Genomic DNA, 22153 nt, shown 5'->3' on the forward strand with positions numbered 1-22153 from the left:
CCAGCTATTAGTACGCTAAACTGGAATTTTTTTTGTTTATTTTTAAAATAAGATTTTCCGAATACATTCACGAGAATGTGTAATATGTTCTTCAAATAAATTAAATCTTCTTAATGTACCACTCATATACTATTATGATTTGATTTATAGTTTTCGTGCACAAGATAAAAGCAAAACTTCTTGACGATTGAAGATAAAACTAAATAATGCTACAAAATAATGAAATTGAAACAGTATTAACAAAAGACATTAATATAATGATAAAATTGAAACAATAAATTGTTTTGCGGATAATATCAATGTTTGAGTTCAAGTTTTCGTTTTATTTCTATCGTATAAACTCAGCTTATGCACTAACATTCCAACAATCAATCTTTAAACTCCGATACTTTTCTCGATATCTCCATCATTGGAACCGAATTACAGGTTTTCCATGATTTAAAACATGTAGGATGGAATTGATTAATCTGTGTATCTTACATTTCGCCTCAATTTGTTTTGTTGATATTTTTCAATTGTACCAAGTAACCAAGGTGATGGTTACTATTATTTCAAAAATAACAGTTTATCGCTCCAAGTTGCCCGTTTCAGAAAAAAATTAAGTGAACTCGTTTTGACATTACGAGTTACTGAGGGGTACTTAAATTTACGATACAGTTTTGATAGACGAGTGGCAGGTCGTGTCGTCGACTTTACCATTATACAGATAGAACCATCCTATGGTCCCTGAAAATCTCAAAATTGAGCAATTTGTAATTGTTATAATTTACTATTAAATGAAATATTTCATCAGCAAAAGTCAAAATATTTACATGTTTTCATATTGCGCCATCCTACACTCACCGAAAATGCCCAAAATTATTCAATTCGAACTGATATTGATCCAACAATCAACAAACCATCGAATTGGTAATAGTTAAAAATTTTACAATTTTTCAAATAGAAAAACCCTACGGTGGCAGATAATTTCCAAAGATTTTGTACTATTTATTAAATCATCGAATTAGTAAAAAAATCCAAATTTTCAAATTTCGCCACTCTACGCTCTCTGAAAATGTCTAAAATTATCCAAGTTGAACTGCTATTGATTCAACAATCAATAGAACATCAAATTTAAATACGCTCGTTGAAAACACCTGAAATTATTCAATTTTCTTTGGTATTGACTCTCCAGTTTATTAAACATCGAATTTGCAAGAGTGAAAAAAATCCCTTTTCATATTGAGCCACTCTACGATTGCTGAAATGTTCCAAAATATTCAATTCTTATTGTTATAGATTCTATAACCAAAACCATAAAATTAGCAAAAGATCCAAAACTTACTATTTTCCATATCGAACTACCCTAGGCACACTGATAATGTCTAAAATAATACCATTTGAATTGCTATTGATCGATTTATCAATCGAATAAAACAATTTTTTTGTGCTGATCACGTGTGCATTGATAATTTCAAAACCAGGATGCGAGAATTGAAATCAACAAGGCATCGTATCGAACGCTGTTTACTCGGCCCTCGCCGATGGTCCGCCAACCGAACGGTTCGAATCAGATTGCTTCGCCGAACACCGAGCACAGACCACCTTCGAATTAAACGAGGGAATAGTTTTCGAACCTATCGCATGCTTACGCTCGGTGAACATTTTTGAGTAAATTTGCAGAAGCATCGGCGTTCGGTTCGCAATTTACCACCACTGGCAGCAGCATTTCACAACTCCATACACGCCAAACAATCATTGGAGATCTAGCATGCATTGAGTGGAAAATTTCCAATTCTAAACGAACCCATTTTCTAGTTTTTCTCTGCTTTCCCGAAGGATTTTCCTTATGTACTATAGCCTAAAACCTTCGCATAAACGTCACCTTTCGAACAAAAAAAATCATTTGAAGATCGGCCCACGCATACCAGAGAACATTAGCAACACACACTTTTTTCGCTATTATTGTATATATAGAAGATATAGAATAGAATAGAATATAGATAGATATAGATATAGATATAGATTTGGATAGGAAAAAGTAAAGGGAACGAATCCCGTCTTGTCATTTTGTGTGCTTCAAAGAAATCAGCAGGTACGAAACCAAAAACCGCTGCCATTTCGCAATGGTTCAGAATCTGTCAATTTTTATGGCTGCGTCCTGTTGTTTACGCTCTTCTCTAGCCACTTGTGCAGTCGATTATTCGTTTTCATTAGTTTCTTTCGAAATGCGTGGACTTTCAGCAGAACAACGTCGAAAAATTGTATACAAATCATGCACAGAACGCGGACTGTCACTCAGAAAGATAGCAAAAATGGTAGGAGTAAAAGAAAAAGCTTTTTCGAAATGTAGTAGAGGAATTTATTTATTTTTTTTTGTTGTAAGTAAAGCGAGTAATTTATTTGACTGCCATCCAAATTTCATGAAAAATATTTGATTCCTTCAAAAGAGAAAAAAGTAACCTCATTTTTACGATAATATAAATTTTTAGTTCCAGATTTCGATATTACTGATAAAAAAATAGCATCAGTACACCACTAGGTGGATAAAAGCAGGGTTTATACGTATAGAATGGTCATTTCTGTCATTCACAAGATTAATATGTTGTTAATCAACTGATTTCCTAAGTGAAATTTTCAAGCAGCTTTGATCCAAAAGTGTACTGTGAAAATATAAATGTCACCTTTATACGAAGATCCACCATGCTTTCCGGAATTTTGCCATTAAATCTATGTCAAATTTCGTTGTGTAGCCAGCCGCGTACCAAAAACCGACGCCTACCATGATTGTCGGGTAAAATCCAACGACTACTACCTTGTGTTAAACCTGTCAGAGAAACGGTCCAAAGTGACAATATGAAACTAGATTAAAATGTTCCGAAAACAAGATTACAAAATTCGGTCCATTTTGTTTTCCCGACCAACATCATCCGAACGTTAGAACTCCCAACATCTCTATCTAAAACAATCTTCCTCTTATCTGTTGTTGTTTGTGTTTTCCACCTTCCATAGACGGGCAGGACTGGGAAAAAAAGGAACATCACACTAGAACCGGCGGAGGAATTGTCCAAACAACAAACATCGTACCGTTCCGAAACCGTAAGTGTAAGGACGGAGAACGGGAAGATAACAAGCCATCATCAGCCATGCACAGCCGGGCCGATAAGGAAGAGAGGGAAGAAACAAAAAAAAATTGTATAAACGTAATACCAAGACAGGACTTACTTTTCCTTCGCGTTCATCTCGATCTGCGTCGCCACATCCGGAACGTCCGCCACTCGGTGATGGTGGTGGTCAGTGGGTCCGGTGGGTCCATTGCTACTTCCGATCAACGGGATACCACCGGCACCGACCAGCGTCCCCACCACCGCTGCCGCAGCCGTCGCGGCCACCAGAGCCCCATTGGCAGGATTGTTCACGACGTTGCTGTTGTTGTTGTTGTTGCTGAGACCCGGCTTCTGGTAGGGATGTTTGGCCGAGTGCAGCAGGTGATGATGATGGTGAGCATATCCACCCAGCAGCACCTTGTTACCGTTGCTGTCGATGCCGGACGACGGTGAACTTTTGCCGGATCCGGGTGAGATCTTGCCGGCCAAGGCTTCCAACGAATTAAGCATTGTAGTTTGGTGATTATTGAAAGGAACACTTTTTTGTAATATATTGATTGATTGATTGATTTATGTGACGAGGGGTTGGACACTTGCACAGAGAACTTGGACACAGATAAAAGAACGACTTGGACACTCACAGACACACGCAAGAAAAAAAAACACTCTTATCACGAATAGAAAGGGTAGAAAATGAACACCACCTTTTTTCACGGCTCTATGGCTTATTACTTGATGCTTTTTCAAGCTTTTTTTTCGATTTTTATTATGATTATTATTATTATTATTACTATCAACCGAACGAAAAGGATTCGCTCCTTTCGGTTTGCCTAGGTTTGTAGCACTTCTTCCCTATCAAGCAGGCAAATTCTTCTTCCAACTAACACTTGTTGCAATAGCTGAAGTGGCTCACTTTCTGCAAGAGGTAAAAAAGAAGAGAGAAAAAAAAATCTTATCTTAGATAATTTTGTATGCTTTGCTCTTCGGTCGCTTCCGTCAGTGCTTCACTGTCTCTTTCAGCGTTGCCCCTTATCGGACACGGTCTCTCGTATTCTGTGTATGGTTGTGACTGGAAACGTTTAGTAATCCTAAATTACCGGCTACGTACATTCACTTTGCTAACTGGCCCCCCCTCCTAATCAAAGTGACCCATCAAGCAAATGGGGCTGAGGGTAGTCTGAAACGGACGAAACCACTCACGACACGCAAACGTTTTTTTTTTCACGGCTCCTGACTTGTTCCTCCGCGGTTCTAAGGGACACACGTGACCTCCGGTCCGGGCTGTGAACGACTCGAAACGGTGATTAGTACTAACGAAAAATGGGCCATCGGCGCGGTCGGTTGCCTGCCTGCCTGCCTGTTTTGTCATCTCCGGCCTCGCCGTTATCAGACCGTTGACGACATAGCAGGCCACGTTATCTGTATTTATTTTCGCCTCTTCCATTGGAGTACAACTATTTTTATTTTATCTACTCGAACACATGGACAAACACGCGCAAAAGCACAGGTATCAAGATTCCCACTCGGAACCCCTGACTTTCGGTCTATGCAGATAAGGTTTTCCTGTTTTGTTTGTTGTTTTCCATAGACCGCCGACATCACGGCAAAACTACGCTAGGACGCTAGCGAGAGAGCGAGTAAGCGAGAAGAGCTGCAGATGATCTGTTTTCTGTAGTTTCTGTGTTTCACAACACCAGTGTTGACATTCGGGCGCATTTGTTTGCATTATGAAACTACGTTATGGGCTGCAGATGGTTTTACGCCCCCTGACAATCGGAACTGTGACGAAGTGCTGGTGCCATGGCTTGCTAAGATAACGATTGATCACTGCCCGATGCGTATTTGCACCGAGTTGCCCTTGATTGAATAACATATGTGTGCTACGATTCTTATGGATTTCCAATTAATGGAATAATTTTCCTGATTTTTCTACGAGACAGTTTTGACTAAATCAGTCGAGTATCCTTGGGACTGCGTGCACTTACTGGAGAACAAGTAAAAATTCAAATTACTCGAATCTGTTCTAGTTTAAACATACTCAAAACCGTTTCAACTGAGCGTACATGAAAATCTGCGTCTACTAAACTGTCTAGATTGATCGATAACTCAAATTGCATACTTTAATTATGCTTTCAGTATTTCCTCGCAGCATGTGCCAACTCGGAGCTTATCAGATAGCCTAGGCAATTACGTACTGGGCCAGCTGTTATTTCCCAAATCATTGCATTCAAGTTGCTATGGCATTGCTCCGACATAATAATAACGTTTTTCATTGAAAAACACTGGTGGCGTGGATGGCTCTGATTCTACACTACACGAGCAGAAATGACAATGAAACACCGTCAGAACATTGCATTTCTGCTCGAAAGTGTAAACTCAGAGCATTCCACGCCACCAGTGTTTTTCAACGAAAAACGGCATTAAAGCTTGCTTCATTTAGAATTGGAACAAACTTTTGCTCATATTGTGGCGCTCCTGGTGGACGGATTTGGAAGCTCTTGGCGCCCACGTGTCGGGAATTTTGTCAGCTTCAAGTATGATTTTTGACATTCCGAAAATCGACTGTACTTTGTAAACAATCAACATGGAAGCCGAAAGAAGGAAAAAAAAAATTGTGCACAGTTATTTGGAAAATCCATTGTGGTCTGCATTTAGGCTAGCTAAACAGCTGAATTTGCCTAGAAATACCGTATGGCGCGTTATCAAACGGTGTAAGGAAACATTGACGACGATTCGGAAGCCTCAAGCCGATCGTCGGAGTCGAACTGACGACCGGAAATTGCGTGGTAAGATTTTGAAGACGATTAAGAGGAATCCTAATCTGTCGGACCGTGATTTGGTCAGAAAATTCGGTGCTGCCCATAGTAGCGTGAGGAGAACTCGACTCCGGGAAGAAATCAAGTCGTATCGAGCTAGCAAACAGCCAAATCGGACCATGAAACAGAATAGTGTGGTCAAAATTCGTGCTCGGAAACTATATGACCAGGTGACTCCGACCAAGTTCAACGGGTGTCTTCTGATGGACGATGAAACCTGTGTCAAGGCTGACTTTGGTCAAACCCCAGGTCAAAAATTTTACTTGGCAACGGCTCGGGGGGATGTTCCAGCCAAATTTAAATTTGTTTTTGCCGACAAATTTGCAAGAAAATTTTTGATTTCGCCGGGCATTTGCAGCTGCGGCAAAAAAACGAGAGTTTTCGTTACAAATAAGACAATGACATCGGAACTATACCAAAAAGAGTGTCTCCAAAAACGAATTTTGCCGTTCATTCGATCCCACGACCATCCTGTAATGTTTTGGCCAGATTTGGCAAGCTGTCATTACAGCAAAGCCGTTTAAGAATGGTATGCAGAGAAAGTGGTCCAGTTTGTTCCGAAAAACCTTAACCCACTCAACTGCCCCCAGTTCCGCCCTATTGAGAAATACTGGGCAATCATGAAGAGGAGACTCAAGGTAAAGGGAAACGTTGTCAAAGACATCAATCAGATGACGACCTGGTGGAATAAGATAGCTAAAACGATGGACGAAGAAGGTGTGCGCCGCCTACTGAGCCGTGTTACAGGAAAAATTCGAGAATTCCTTCAAAACCGTGACGAATAATTTTATCCGTATTTTTTCTTAAAAGTATGAAGAAAACGCTACATTTGTATAAAAAAAGATCTTGAATACAATAATAAATAACTGAAATACAGGCAATTGTCTTTGTTCCAATTCTATTTGAAGCAAGCTTTAGTAAGGAAAATTCTCCGGATCCGTAAATAAAACCACCGAAAGATTAATACCGTTTTCCTTTTCGAACCTACACGCGGGCGACTCTGACTCCGAGTAAAACGAACACGTGGTACGCGCCCTAAACAACAACTCATATAAAAAAGAAAAATTAACAAACTCGGCTGGATGCGTAGTGCGACTCGTGAAAATTTTTAGAGCGAAACTACGCGATTGGATTCCGATCAAGAGCGACCTCAGGTTGCTAAAACAAACACATCAAAAGTTGTTTGGGCGACTCTGGGTCAGCCTTCGGGCTGCTCCGATCAATAAACGAAAACGGAATATTATTCCGTATTATTTATATTCTACGGAAATATACGGATTTAGAAAATGATGCTACATACATAGTATTACATTCATTTTGTAGAGTTTGATCATTCTTTTGTCGTGAATACGACTCACTCTACTATGAGGCGCCTTTTCAAAATTTTCCCTCTGAGAGAGTGATAAGTTGTTGGTCGTGAATATCTCTTGTTCTGTCTAACGTATCAACATAATTTTTGCTACGTTCCATCGGAAATATGATCAGCAATTTATGATAAAATTTTCCGTTGTATTACATAACCTCAAATAATTCAAAATTAAAGTTTTCTGAAAGATTAGGCATCAAAAATTATTAAAGAAAAAAAAACTCATGACGCCTTTCTCGTGTCTGGGTCAGAGCTGCTAAATGACACTATCAACTAGCAACTTTGCACGACGAAGATTGGAAAGTTTATGTCACTGGACTGCTGTCAACCAGGCTCTACCAATCATCATATATTGAGTGTCTGAGAGCCGATCTGTCATAACTTAAATTCTCTTGATATTATACTCACCAGGACGATCAATGATTGCCGATGCGATTGATATTATCTTCATTTCTCCTGTCACTGCTTGACTACGATGTAACTAAATATTAATCAAGCAGCATAAACATCGAATTAAATTCATTTACACCAATAAACTCCGAAATCCGATGACTTTTTACAAAGAACAATTAACTTTATCAATTTATGTTTATGTTAGTACTCTCATGGATTTTTTTTACTTCAACAGAGAATAGGAGAATGAGAGAGAGAGAACAAAATGCGTCACCTGTCTTTGACTGAGTATGCTTCTACTTGGTCATTGAACTATCGAGTATCTCATTTGACAGACACTTTGACCGTACCGATTACAGTTGACGATGATTTTAGTCGGTCTGTCAAGGTCATTTGACGTGACTGACAATTTACAGCTCTGGTCTTGGTATGCATAAAAGGTGAACATTTGATATATTTCGTTCATTCTAGCGTGCGCAGTAGACTGAGCAAGAAGTAATGCAAGTGCAACATTTCGGTTTCAGGTCCAGTGCCCAGTTCCAGTATTAAGAATTCAGTTCAGCATTACGTTCGTTCGTTCGCGAAGCCAGTTAAATAAGATCGATCGCGTCATCCTGCTGCTGGTTGTTTGCATTGCAGCAAAATACAACGAAGAGTTGACAACAATGGGAAACATTATGCAAAATCAGCCCTTCTAATGGCTCTAAATGTTATCTAAAGAACTATAAAAATTGCTTTTTCGTAAATTGAAGATAAAATATGTGCCGCCAAAAAGTCTATCTTCGATATAAATGCACCGATACAATTCTAGAAGCGAAGTAGTAAAAGTTGCAATGTTCACATGATTTACAGTTATATCTGTGACACATATTAGTTACAGTTATGCCTGTGACATTACTCACCCGCCACATATCGCAGCCGTATCTTAGATACAGAACTATTGTATGGCTAGTGCAACGATCCAATTGACACTACCCCGGTAACCAATAAGCACGTACTAATGCCGCATTATGACAGCAAATAATCGCTAATTTACATTTCAATCGCACTTGAGACTGAATTAAGACCGTCTTTGGCAAAATATACGGCTACTTTTAGATAATGCTTATTTATGGCTGGTGTGCATTCTGAAAGCTGAATTCTGATTGATTTACAACAGATGAGCTTTCAGATTGAAGATATAGAGCTTTAAGCATTTTTGGTGCTCATAAAATGTCAATTTAATGCCATTATTAGTGCTTACTGGTTACCTGGGTATGACTCCTTACAGTTCGAGGCTTTATGGATTTAATGGCCAACATAATGAATGACTGACAATCATGAAGAAATACTGAAATTTTTATCCAGAACCTGAATTATCCGGCGTTGCTCAGAAATCTCACAATAATCATAACTTTCATGGTATTCTCGACAAATTGGGTCAGTTTTATATTTGCACCATTTTGTTAAAAACATTTAAAACACATTTATCTCTATAAATATCTTCTTAGTAATCTCCGAGTTTCATATGTATATGTGCTTGTAACGCACTTGAATTATTATATATATGTGCTTGTAACGTAGCTCCGTACTTCCTCGTCACATTCGATGCACAATACCTTTGGGCTCCATGGCTATAAACACTTGCTGGGACCCGGTGAACGACCAAAATTAGGTTAAAGCCGGGTATAAATAAACAATATAAAAAAACACTTGCTATTTCTTCCTCCTTATAAAAAAATTCTATGATATCATTATTTTCACGTGATTGATCAAAGTTTTCCATCTACTAATGATTATTTTTTAACGAAAGGCTTTTTAACATCATAACTACATTCGTACCATAGAATAACGTTTTTATAAAATTTATTTCACCAAGGCTTTAACCATTTTAGTCGTACACCTGTGAGGAAAACCTATGGAATATTTTATTTATTTATTTATTTGGGAGCAGGGAAAAGCCCGATGGGGATAAAATTTGGCAATCTCTCTCTCTTCAGCAGGCATAAAACCTCTTCATCATTTGTATCAATAGATTACAATGATCCAACATGATTCAGTTAATACAAATGTTGTTGTAATCTTATTTCCGTCACCTTGAGTCGACAGTTTTCTCGATTTACATAACAAAATGTGCATTGATTGTATGATTTCGTCAATTCAGATCAATGTTGAGAATACTTATTCTTTCTCCCTCTTGTGAATATTTTTGTGAACCTCACTTAGTTGCTAGAAATATACTAAACTCGTAAAAAGTACCAATTTTTCGTAAGACCCGATCAATTTTCCCTTACACTTTCCATGTTCGCGGTTCTTGCTACACTCCCTCACCCTCAAAAATTAACCTTATAAGCTATTTTGATTTGATTTCCTTTTCGTCAGTGAACTTACTACAGATCTCGCCTTTGCTACATGTGCCAAACTTGGTGGCGATTCGTTTAGTTGTTTCGTAGTAATGCTGACATTTGAATACACTCGCGTTCATAGGCAGATAAAGATTAGTTTTCCTTAGTTTTTTTAATTCCCCGGAAAAATGGAATTAGATCTTTTAAAATTATTGAAATAAGATTGCGTTGCATTCAAATTAACAACAGCAATACTATCTACTACGACCTTAAAATTCTTGCCACTCTCTCGTTTTACAAAAAAATGGGAGATGAAAATTTATTTTCAAAAACCCCTCCTTCTAGTCTAAATGTCGATTCTCTTTAAATTATATAAATCTCGTCATTGAGCCCCTCCTCACAGGTTAAGGACACTTGCTACACACTCTGTGCCAAATTTGATAGCAATCCGTTCCGCAGTTCCGGAGTTATGCCGTCACAAACATTACATCCCCTTTTTAGCGGCACGTTCTACATCCACCCCACACGAGTACCCTTATAATCATATCTAAGTTGCGCAAAAAGTATCTATGGTCTTCAAAAAGTACCGATTCTCGACAAATAAGATAATTGTTTTAATGACCCCCTTTGTTAAGGACACTTGCTACGCTCCCTCCCCCCTAAAAATATTCTTATAACCATCTCTAAAGAGCAATAAGTACATGTGCCAAGTTTGATAGCAATCCGTTAAGTAGTTCGGGAGTTATACGATTACAAACATTACACCCCTCTTTTTTTGAGGGACCTGCTACATTTTTTTATCTATTTTTTTCGGTAAACAACTCAAAAATATTCGACACGTATTTTTTTATTTCAATATGGTACGTGGAATTTTCGAGATATGATTTTTTGAAATTTCGCGTTTTCAAAAAAGAGTCTTTTTTCAACAGGCTATACTGCAAAATCTAATAACGATACAAAAATTGCATAGCTTTCCAATAAGCAATTCCAGTTAATATGATGAAAAAGTTAAAAATTAATAAACAAATTAAAAATTTCAAACTTGGGTCTAATTTTTTTTCTTTTTTTGTTGAAAAAAGAAACCTCAATCTTGGCAAAGTTTCAAAGTGGAAAGTTCAGCACTTTCGGAGCAGTAAATTTTTCAATAACGACCCGCACACCTAAAAAGTACTGCAGCACAACTCGCTCGGATACGGGCTTAACTTGTCGACACATGTCGCGCCACAGATCGAACCGTAACTTTGTCAGTTTACTGTCGGCAACGTTTCAAGCAGAAAGTGAGTAAAATTGGGACAAAGGATTGACGTGAGTAATAAAATAATGGTGATATAAAGTTTTTGCTCAGTTGCAATTTTTCTATGATTTGATTTTTTGGTTTACAATAACTCCATACTCCAAACGTGTCCTGGGAAAAGAAATCTTTCATTTTTAATTCCTTGTCTCCGTGAGGCTCAAAATAGTGCAACGATTAGATTCTTGAGTTTCTTGAGTTTTTGAGTTTCTTGAGTTTCTTGAGTTTCTGGAATTTCTTGAGTTTCTGGAGTTTCTTGAGTTTTTTCAGTTTCTTAAGATTCTTGATTTTCTTAAGATTCTTAAAATTCTTGAGTTTCTTGAGTTTCTTGAGTTTCTTGAATTTCATGAGTTTCTTGAGTTTCTTGAGTTTCTTGAGTTTCTTGAGTTTCTTGAGTTTCTTGAGTTTCTTGAGTTTCTTGAGTTTCTTGAGTTTCTTGAGTTTCTTGAGTTTCTTGAGTTTCTTGAGTTTCTTGAGTTTCTTGAGTTTCTTGAGTTTTTTGAGTTTCGTGAGTTTCTTGAGTTTCTTGAGTTTCTTGAGTTTCTTGAGTTTCTTGAGTTTCTTGAGTTTCTTGAGTTTCTTGAGTTTCTTGAGTTTCTTGAGTTTCTTGAGTTTCTTGAGTTTCTTGAGTTTCTTGAGTTTCTTGAGTTTTTTGAGTTTCTTGAGTTTTTTGAGTTTCTTGAGTTTCTTGAGTTTTTTGAGTTTCTTGAGTTTATTTTTTTTATGACTTACTTGAGTTTCTTGAGTTTTTGAATTCTTGAGTTTATGAATTTTAGATTTTTTGAGTTTAGGAGTTTTAGAGTTTTAGAGTTTTAGAGTTTTAGAGTTTTAGAGTTTTAGAGTTTTAGAGTTTTAGAGTTTTAGAGTTTTAGAGTTTTAGAGTTTTAGAGTTTTAGAGTTTTAGAGTTTTAGAGTTTTAGAGTTTTAGAGTTTTAGAGTTTTAGAGTTTTAGAGTTTTAGAGTTTTAGAGTTTTAGAGTTTTAGAGTTTTAGAGTTTTAGAGTTTTAGAGTTTTAGAGTTTTAGAGTTTTAGAGTTTTAGAGTTTTAGAGTTTTAGAGTTTTAGAGTTTTAGAGTTTTAGAGTTTTAGAGTTTTAGAGTTTTAGAGTTTTAGAGTTTTAGAGTTTTAGAGTTTTAGAGTTTTAGAGTTTTAGAGTTTTAGAGTTTTAGAGTTTTAGAGTTTTAGAGTTTTAGAGTTTTAGAGTTTTAGAGTTTTAGAGTTTTAGAGTTTTAGAGTTTTAGAGTTTTAGAGTTTTAGAGTTTTAGAGTTTTAGAGTTTTAGAGTTTTAGAGTTTTAGAGTTTTAGAGTTTTAGAGTTTTAGAGTTTTAGAGTTTTAGAGTTTTAGAGTTTTAGAGTTTTAGAGTTTTAGAGTTTTAGAGTTTTAGAGTTTTAGAGTTTTAGAGTTTTAGAGTTTTAGAGTTTTAGAGTTTTAGAGTTTTAGAGTTTTAGAGTTTTAGAGTTTTAGAGTTTTAGAGTTTTAGAGTTTTAGAGTTTTAGAGTTTTAGAGTTTTAGAGTTTTAGAGTTTTAGAGTTTTAGAGTTTTAGAGTTTTAGAGTTTTAGAGTTTTAGAGTTTTAGAGTTTTAGAGTTTTAGAGTTTTAGAGTTTTAGAGTTTTAGAGTTTTAGAGTTTTAGAGTTTTAGAGTTTTAGAGTTTTAGAGTTTTAGAGTTTTAGAGTTTTAGAGTTTTAGAGTTTTAGAGTTTTAGAGTTTTAGAGTTTTAGAGTTTTAGAGTTTTAGAGTTTTAGAGTTTTAGAATTTTAGAGTGTTCTGCGTTATTGAGTTTCTGAACTAGGAATTTATAAGTTCTGAGTTTTTGATTCCTTAATCCTAACGCGTTTGGTTTTGCATTATTTTTGGTATTTTAAATTTCCGGACGGTACTCGAAGTTTTTAAATTGATTCTTAGACTCTTAAACTTTGGTCCAACAAGAAATGAATTATGAGTTCGGAAGAACATAAGTGCGTCGATTCTTAGATAATCAACTGATTAATATTCGTCATATCGCCTTAACCGCTGCAACCTTTGGCGATCGATTTCGTCAAAACTAATCATCATTACACCGCTGGGAGCGTACAACCATCGAACAAGTAATCCTAATGATAATGTTCCGAGTTCGCCTCTTCCCCCCAAGCAATCGCAGTTCCCATCGGGGAATCAGTTATAATAACTACCATCGTTAATTAAAATTTATTGGTCTGTTATTCTCCGGGGGAATTCGGTCATCAGTTTGCTTCTCTTTTTGGCTTGCATTTTCCGGAAGTACCACTAGTCCAACGGTTAGTCCTTCGAGGATTTGGTAAGACTCCTGGATTTTGCCCTCGACGCTTTTTCTCTACGACCGACCGAGTGGCCAAGTGGATCTTGAAGTGGCGGCCACTGGAACGAGGAGAAAATATGCTGCTTCATTGTCTGCAAATAGAAGAGGAGAAATAAAAACGAAAATGAAATTAAATGAATTATTGAGTATTTCTTCAATTTTCTGCTGGTCCGCTCGGGAAGACCTTAGTGTTTGAGTGTTTTATTCACTCTAGCGCGGTTCCCAGTTCCAGTGTGGTCAACATCGGACTCGACTAGAGGAAATAATGACTCGACAGGAATTGTTCTGGGGATTTGAGCTAAATGATTTAGCAAATAATATTTATTGATGTCATTTTGTGTGCTTATGCTATGTTTTTTTTCGGACGGTATGGTATTTTATCAGAAGATGCTCGTGTATAACATTAATATATTTTGATGATGTGACGGTAACAAAAAACGAAACTCTGGGAATTTTCTTGTAATAGATAACCAACCGGATCTATTTCACCAAGCGAAAACAATTTCGATTTTTTTCCGGCAGTGAATTTTGTAGCGCCATCTAATGGCAAAATTCAATTTCTATTATTTAATTCAATAACAGATTTCCATTTCGCTTTCCTCTTTCCCACCCGGGGTACGGTTTCAGTGAATCATGTTCGGATATAAAAGTTCACCTTCGCCTAGTCACCAACGAACTCCAGCTAATGACTCCGTAACGAAGTCAAACTGGTCAAACTGGCAGACAGCAGAATGAAATGTGGAAAAAGTTTTCTTTTTTTTTCTCCCGTGAACGTCGCGGTTGCTTTTATGGCATCATACTCGTGTCGTGGGATTCCTTCCACCAGCCACCACCAGTGCATTGACCAACGTCACCGGCACGGCACAATGACGAAGGACGAAAAATGAGTGCTGATGTACGTTTTCCAATTGGTATAGTGAATTAAAGGTAAATGTTAAAGCTCACGTGTTCGGGTTTTTTTTTCCTCCGTGCCTTGGTCAGGCAGTGAGGCGGCGCTTTGATAATGTTTACCGTCCTGCTGTAACCGCTGCAGATCGAAGCAGTCCATGATGGCGACATGATGGTTGTTTACGTAACTCATGGCGCCATCAGATCAGGCTACCAAGAATCCCAGAGGGAGTAGCTTCAGCAGTCTTAAAGTGTGGCGTTTTGTATCGTATTAAATGCATTATTTTGTTCTGATTAAAAATGGCTTCTGCCGTGTTATCGTAATTAATTTAGTTTCCCTTGAGCTTTGATGGGAAACGAAAGTTGAAATTATCCTGATTGCAAATTCACTTCAATGTCAGGCGAACGCAAAATGCAAAACGTGTCAAACACTTTATTAAAAAGGGACTAGACAGACACGACACAGCGGTTGGCTATATGCGTGTTCAGTTTGTAAACCGGTGCCATGCACGGAAACGGCATTACCTACTGTCAGAAGTGAAAATCGAAAATTGAATAAATATTTTTCAATTTCCTGTTTGGTGACAAGATTTATGATATTTGCCTGCATCGGGATAAACAGCGAATTCAATTATCGGGGAGGGAGTTTTTTTTCGGTAAAAAAATAGAGATTTTCTATCTGTGTTAAATTCTATTTTTTAACCAAACCAACCAGTTTTTTAATGGCACCGAACCAGTCGGTGTTGAACAGTCGTTCGCACCGCACGCGAGTAGCTCTTGGCTCCAGGAAAAAGCTCATTGATTCAAGGCTGCAGTTATTTTCAAGGCTACCTGAATCACTAACAGTCTTTTTGAAGACTAACAATTAGTCAGCCTTTCTTAAGGCTATCCATCGAAAAAATCATTCTTCGAACTAATCAGTCTTTATCAGGACTACTACAAAATCAGTCTTTTTCAAAACTTAACCAAACTAGGAGTTTGGTTCGAAGACTAATTTAGCCTAGTTAGTTTATATTCATCAAAAATGCCTGCATCCAACCGGAAAGGCAACAAGCCTAAGGCTAAAAATAATTCAATACGGAAGAAATCTCAATCCGTTATTCCAAATTTTTCTTACAACATTGACGATATTATAGAATCTGAATGTAAAAATAAAAGACAACGGACGGATTTCCCTTCCGTTGATTCTTTGCCGTCTAACAATATTTACGAGATTCTTCCTGAATCAGATTGTAGCGACATAGAAGAAAATTCTTCAAAAATTCCCAAAATGGACGCTTGTCGTTCTGGGAAGAAACAACAATCTATGCCACCAGTGACGGTGATGATTTCCGACTTCAAAGCATTCCGGATTGAGCTTTCTACTTTTCTACCGGAAGTAAAAGTCTCATTTAAAATCGGACGAAAAGAAGAATGTCGAGTCTTGGTTGATGGATTGAAAGATTATGAAATTCTTATCCGATATTTGTCCGAGAAACTTCATAAATTTTATTCATATGACATAAAATCAGACCCTTCAAGGCTGTCTTGAAAGGCTTATCAAATGATCGAAGTACTGATGAAATCAAAAATGAACTAAAAGAATTGCTTGGTTTTGCCCCTTCCCAAGTAATACTTATGAAAAAAGAGCGAACGGTACGGTACACTTCAATCGAAGTGATGTAAACAATTTGAAAACTTTAGAAAAAGTACGTTTCATTTCCCACATTAAAATTCATTGAGAACATTATAAACGGCATAATCGTATTGCTAACTTAACGCAATGTCGTCGTTGTCAAGGCCTTGGCAATGGAACCAAATATTGTCATATGGATATATGCTTGAATTGTGGTAAATCGCATTCGAAAGACGTTTGTCAAATGAATGAAACCACTGATAAATTTTCATGTTCAAATTGCGATGGAAATCATGAATCCAATTATTTGAAATGCCCTGTCAGGGAAAATATTTAAACGCTCGTTCGCTTAGACAACAAGTCAAATCAACGACCTTAAATTCACATAACATACTTGAAAATCAAAAAACCGTTACAAATGCCACGCCTAATTCTTCTAAGGCACTTATTTCTTCAAATTTGAAACAAAAAACAATTCGCCTTCTAACGAAAACAATTTATTGACAGGTAGATCGACCTCGTCATCATCTTCTTCTAATGACAGTTACGCTTTGGTAACAGGTAGACAAATACAACTTAATTCTTCTAATGTAAATAATCTAAACACAGGAACGCCTTCCAGTTCATCTTTTAACTAACACAATTTATAAATATGTAGATCGGTCAAATCATCTTCTTCTAATGGCTGTTACACTAGTGTAACAGGTAGAAATCTACCTACCAATATTCCTTCAATGCCATTCGCTTCTTTAAATGAAGTCGATTTAGGCGATATAACAGAAAATAAAATGATCTACCAACAAGATCAACTTTTTCAAATGATCATTAGAATGAACTCGACTTCATCACTTTTTGAAGCATTTCAAATCGGATGCCAATTTGCAAATAATATTATAATGAATTTGAAATTCAACAGTGATGTTAAATAATTATTTAAATATTTTAAATTGGAATGCTCGATCTTTAAAATCGAGTGAAGATGAATTTTATAATTTTCTCAAAGTTCACAAATTTCATATTGCCATTGTGACAGAAACTTTTCCACATTAAGTGGTCCAGCATTATGTGGTTCATCGATTTGACACCCATTCCAGGGTGGTGGAGTTGCCATTTTTGTCCAACGGCAAATTAAATATCGACTTTTACCTTGATTCATTACTAAAGTTATTGAAAGATTGGGAATCGAAGTTGAAACCATTCATGGAATTTATTTCATCGCTGGAGCATATTTGCCATTCCAATGCACCGGCGAACAATTAAATTTCTTTAAAGTCACATTTGTAGTGAACCGATTACACATGCTGACTTTGACTCAGATCATGTTCCTGTAACATTCAGACTTTCCAACGAAGCTATAATTAATCCAATTAGTTCCATATTCAACTATCATTGAGCTAATTCTCACAATGAAAATCAAATGGATCATGAAATTGTTTAAGAAATTATAATCACCATAACCGAAAACGCTTCCGAAGTGAGCTCGCGTTCGTTTTTTTTAGTCCTGAGTACAGTGAAGTAAAACTTCATTCAATTTAATTGAAAACGAATGTGAAACACACTGATGATTTCTCTACTGCAGTAAACTTCACACTCTGACACACACAACGTTCTCTGACGTACCGAACCGGCTGCATTAAGTTATTCAAGCGATTCTCTTCAACTCAAAGCTCAGTTTTACCACCGTCAGTTGAAGTAACAAAACATCTCCTTCAATAGTGTGAGAGCGAACTTCAAATGAGGTTTATTTAAACATTCGAATTGGTTCAAGATGATAGATGCCCAAGCAGCACACATTATTACACTTCAATGACAGTAACTTATATGTACCCAGAACTTATATGTACCCAACTCATGGAACAAGTTGAAGGCTTTGCAACGTGCATTATAACTGCTATGTAACCTGAAAAGCACAAGAGGCGGAGCTTATGCGACTTCCTGAGAGTTGCCAAAAAGTTCTCATTAACGAATATTTGATTTGATCCAGCCCGCACATCAGTCACAATGAAACGAAAACAATTACGTTTGTATCTGGTTACAATTGGTTGAAGTTTTCCCGTTTAACATTATTTGACAAAGATTTGTATCCAATGATCTAAACTGAATTATAGAATTCGAGCTTGTTTAAAATCTAAAAACTATGTGCTACTTCATATTTATGGTGAAATTAATCATTGTAATTAGTAAAAACGTGCGCGCCATCGATATTTTGGGTTTGAACACATCGACAAAAATTTAATATTCTTACATTTATTCCCGTCGTAGACAATTTCGAGCTGAAAAGTTGAAATGTTTTCAGATAGAATGGTTTTGGTAATTAATATTAGTTAATATATATATAAATAAAACAGATGACCAAGTGCCATAAAATGAATGATTTTTTTGCAATCTTATGAATATTTAATTCACTGGCACTGGTAGCCATTTGCATAAGTTCCCCAATCATATACTGCCGTGACAAAGAGTAAAGATATTCTCTTTTGTAGAGGAAATATACTTCTCAAAACAAAATAAAATTTGATTCGCACAAATATCAGAAAATTGGTCGAGGAATTCCAATAGCGCTTCGCATAAGCGCAGATTCAACTATAACAATTTCTTTTGAAATTGAGTAATTTTTCTTTACTTATTGATATTTTTAGGCCGGAAAAATGTATGAAAACTTTCAACCGACAGTGTTTTTTTTCTTCTTTGAATCACAGCGAATACGGTAACCGATATAAGATCATTACTTAACTTGTGCAGTGTAGCAATGTGTTACTTTTTTATTGTCACATTTCGTTGCGGTGACAAGTTGGAAACCAGAAACAGCCATGCGACCATATTGTAAGAATAAGCTTACCAAAAAGTCACGTTGAAACTTATTGTAACATACTATGATGAGATGTGAATCCGTAAGATTATTTTGACTTCGTTGTCACTATCATGATCCGGCGTTTTTCATGTAGCATATGTTTTATTTTCTTTTTCTATGAATTAGTTACAGTTGTTACTTGGGTGAAAGACAAACCAGGTAGCTGAAATATAAATTACAGAATACACATATATTAACAGTTCCCTCCTTCAGTTTTCATGTTGAATACTTTACTCCATTTACTATTCTATTCATTTGAACTTGCTCACTACCAACAGCGAAGACAGTGAAGCAGCTAGACTACTCGGCACTTGAAACTGAACAAGCAAAACTTCAAATGACTAGGTACGATTATTCCACTGACGATGAATTCTGGGAGCGTCACTTGAAAATGGCAGCAAAAGTCATATGAATTTGTATCGATATGCTGACAGCAGTGTTGGTGATTGCCAATAATTCGGCAGAAGCTGCTCGATGTTTATCTATATTGTATACAACATTTTCTATCCGGTAGAAGATGCTACAAGAACTCGTGTTCTCAATGCATGAACCGTGAGAGAGATTTTCTACATTTCTTCTCTCCACTTCATACTCTGAGTATCTCACGACCCTTAAACAAATTTACAGTCTGGTAATGAACGGTGCTGTGTGGAATTTACCAAGAAAGAATCGCACGTTGACAATTATCGCAGAAAATCGAATCGATGATTCGATTGGATGATTCTCATACTAGGTTGCAATATTTCAAAACCCTTGTGCGGAGCATTCACAGACATTTTCATAGACACAACTTATACGTAAAGGTTATATGCACATAGTTAGAATCAGGGGAAATAGAAAAATGGTTCTTTCATAATTATCAACTGCCCGTATAGAATCGGATCGCGAAACGAAAATAAGCGACCGATTGTTGCTTCAAAGTGGATCCCCACAGCAGCGTGCTAACCTTTGATTCTCAGAAGTGTCATCGAGAGAAATTCGCTCTCGCACTATAGTCTATTCTATGTTCAATGAGCCATGCCGGTTTTTTCTTGCTGCGATGATATCCGTCTCTCTTTGATGGCACTGATTGAATCTGAAATTTTCTGGAATAAAACTTGCATAAATTGCTTATATTGGCAGTAGTTAGAAAGACATCATTTCAACAGTCATAAGAATGTTTAAAAATGGAACTGGAGCATAATTAGAACCTTTTTAATTGTATGCAATTTGCATTTTAAGTTGTTTTCAATTCCAGCTGTATAATTTCAATATTCATTCATCTTAATATCATTCGCGCTATAAGGACTACGTAATACAAAAAACTCAATGAAAGTCTTCCTTATATCATCCGATCATTCGATTTATGGCATGCGGTTATATGTACAAAACATCATACACACTACAAATTGAATAGTAAGGAGTGTATCGAAAAGTAGTTAGCAACATTGATTATTGAATAAAAAAATGAAAAAAACATATTTTGACATCAGTTTTCGATATATTCTAAAAAAAATTACATTTTTATGCATTTCACTGATTTATGTTGAAGAAAATCATAGGTTCTGTGAAACGCTCGCACTTTGGACTTGACATTCTTCATTAAATTCTGCACAGTTACTTTTGTGAGCATTCTCTTCTTCAAATATTCTTCCTCGTGCACCTTGGCGTTAATTGTGACCTTCGTGAAGAAAATCGACGACCGCAAACCACAGGTACAAATTGCTTGCCAGACCAACACCTTCTGCCCAAACTTTTCCATCGCCACCGTGGTGTCAGCGTCGTCCAGGTCCTGGTACACCGATTTCGTATAATATTGCGGTCCGGGCTGCGCTCGAGGGTCTTCCTTGGCGTAGGTTTCGTCGTCGATCAGGATGCATCCGTCTTTATTCTGTAGAATCCGGTTACACAGTTTTCGCGCTCTTGTTTTGGCCTGAACTTGCTGTACCAAAGACTTTTTCGGCACCTTCTGTTTCTTGTACGTTTTCAGGGAGTTCCGAACTTTGATCCGTTGAATCATTCCGATGCGATCCCGTGTTGAACTGCTTGGCCAAATCCCGCGTCGACGCCGATGGGTTTTTCCTGATGTACTCAACCACTTTTAAGTCCCGGCCGGGCTGGCTGGGACGCGTTTTCCTACCGGATCGGGGCAAATCCTTCATGGAAAGGGTCTAACCGAACTTCTCGATAATATTTTTGACACTGGTGTGGTGCACTTTCACCCGTTTTGCAATTTCGTTGTTCGTGACACCACTTTCTGAGCACCAAGTGCGCAGAATTTTCTTTCGCGTTTCCGGATCAATACGACTCATCATTGAAACGATAAACCGTACCGAAACCAATCGATTGCGCAGCTGTTATTGACATGTAAACAAAGATGTCACCGCGAAACACGCTGCAAAAAATTAAGCCATTTCAGAGTAATAACTGTTTGAATATTGCTAACTACTTATCGATACACTCCTTATTTCCTATACGGCTGCTGTGATGACCAATTTTCAACGATATTCATTCAAATCAGTTTTTTTTACAGTGGGGAAATTGAATTACCGACTTGTTAAAACTATCTGGAAATCGTTATGGGGATCGGACGAAGCAAAAACCATTCAGTTTGGTGGCGGATATTCCTTTCGGTGTACGAGCGAAGTATGGCACGGATCCTTTCGGAAGATAATCAATTGATTTCCCGAACGATTGCACAGGAAGCCCAGGTTGATAAATTGTTGACAATCATGCAAGCCTAATAAAACAATAGATCTTGCACTAACCACCGAATCGAAAGCACTATCTATCATTTCGAGTGAACTTCCAACGTGGATGGAACTTTCCTCTAAAACTCGTTTTATGATTTGTTTTCATGACCCTTGGCGAACCAACCGAATGGGACAGAAACACGATATGTGGCTGATCTGCGAAAGCTAAATTGCATTTTTTTCTATTTCGGAGAATATATTGCTGTACAGACTGGCTTTAACAAAACACAAAACCCCTCTCCACCCCGTACATTTATTGAATCTATAGTGGCACGGTAAGGAGTAAACAAACCAAGCCAGAGAGTAATCACCAGGAGTAAAAAAACATACTCCTCTTCGAAATATGATATCGCTTTTGTCATCGATGTTGCACTGACGGAGAGAGAGAGAGAGAAAAAAACACAAGCGCCAGTGTAGTGAACTTCTGTCCGTTGGTGAATCGATATCCTGAAACGAAGCAGGCTGTGTTTGATCT

At 37.1% G+C, this 22153-nt stretch overlaps 1 protein-coding gene across 5 annotated transcripts in view; it reads right to left on the bottom strand.

Moving 5' to 3' along the window:
• LOC131431632 (CUGBP Elav-like family member 2) overlaps window positions 1–22153 on the bottom strand; it is an 849840-nt gene that overhangs the window by 709864 nt on the left and 117823 nt on the right. For 4 of the 5 annotated variants that reach the window (XM_058597461.1, XM_058597459.1, XM_058597463.1 and 1 more), the window contains exon 2: window positions 3205–4002. In XM_058597461.1, the coding sequence (XP_058453444.1) occupies window positions 3205–3596 (392 nt within the window). In that variant the 5' untranslated portion in view covers window positions 3597–4002. Of the gene's footprint in view, window positions 1–3204; window positions 4003–4194; window positions 4427–22153 lie in introns of those variants that run through there. The other variant, XM_058597460.1, reaches the window with a different exon arrangement.

This window comes from Malaya genurostris, chromosome 2 (genome assembly GCF_030247185.1).
Source record: "Malaya genurostris strain Urasoe2022 chromosome 2, Malgen_1.1, whole genome shotgun sequence".
Lineage (NCBI taxonomy): Eukaryota > Metazoa > Arthropoda > Insecta > Diptera > Culicidae > Malaya > Malaya genurostris.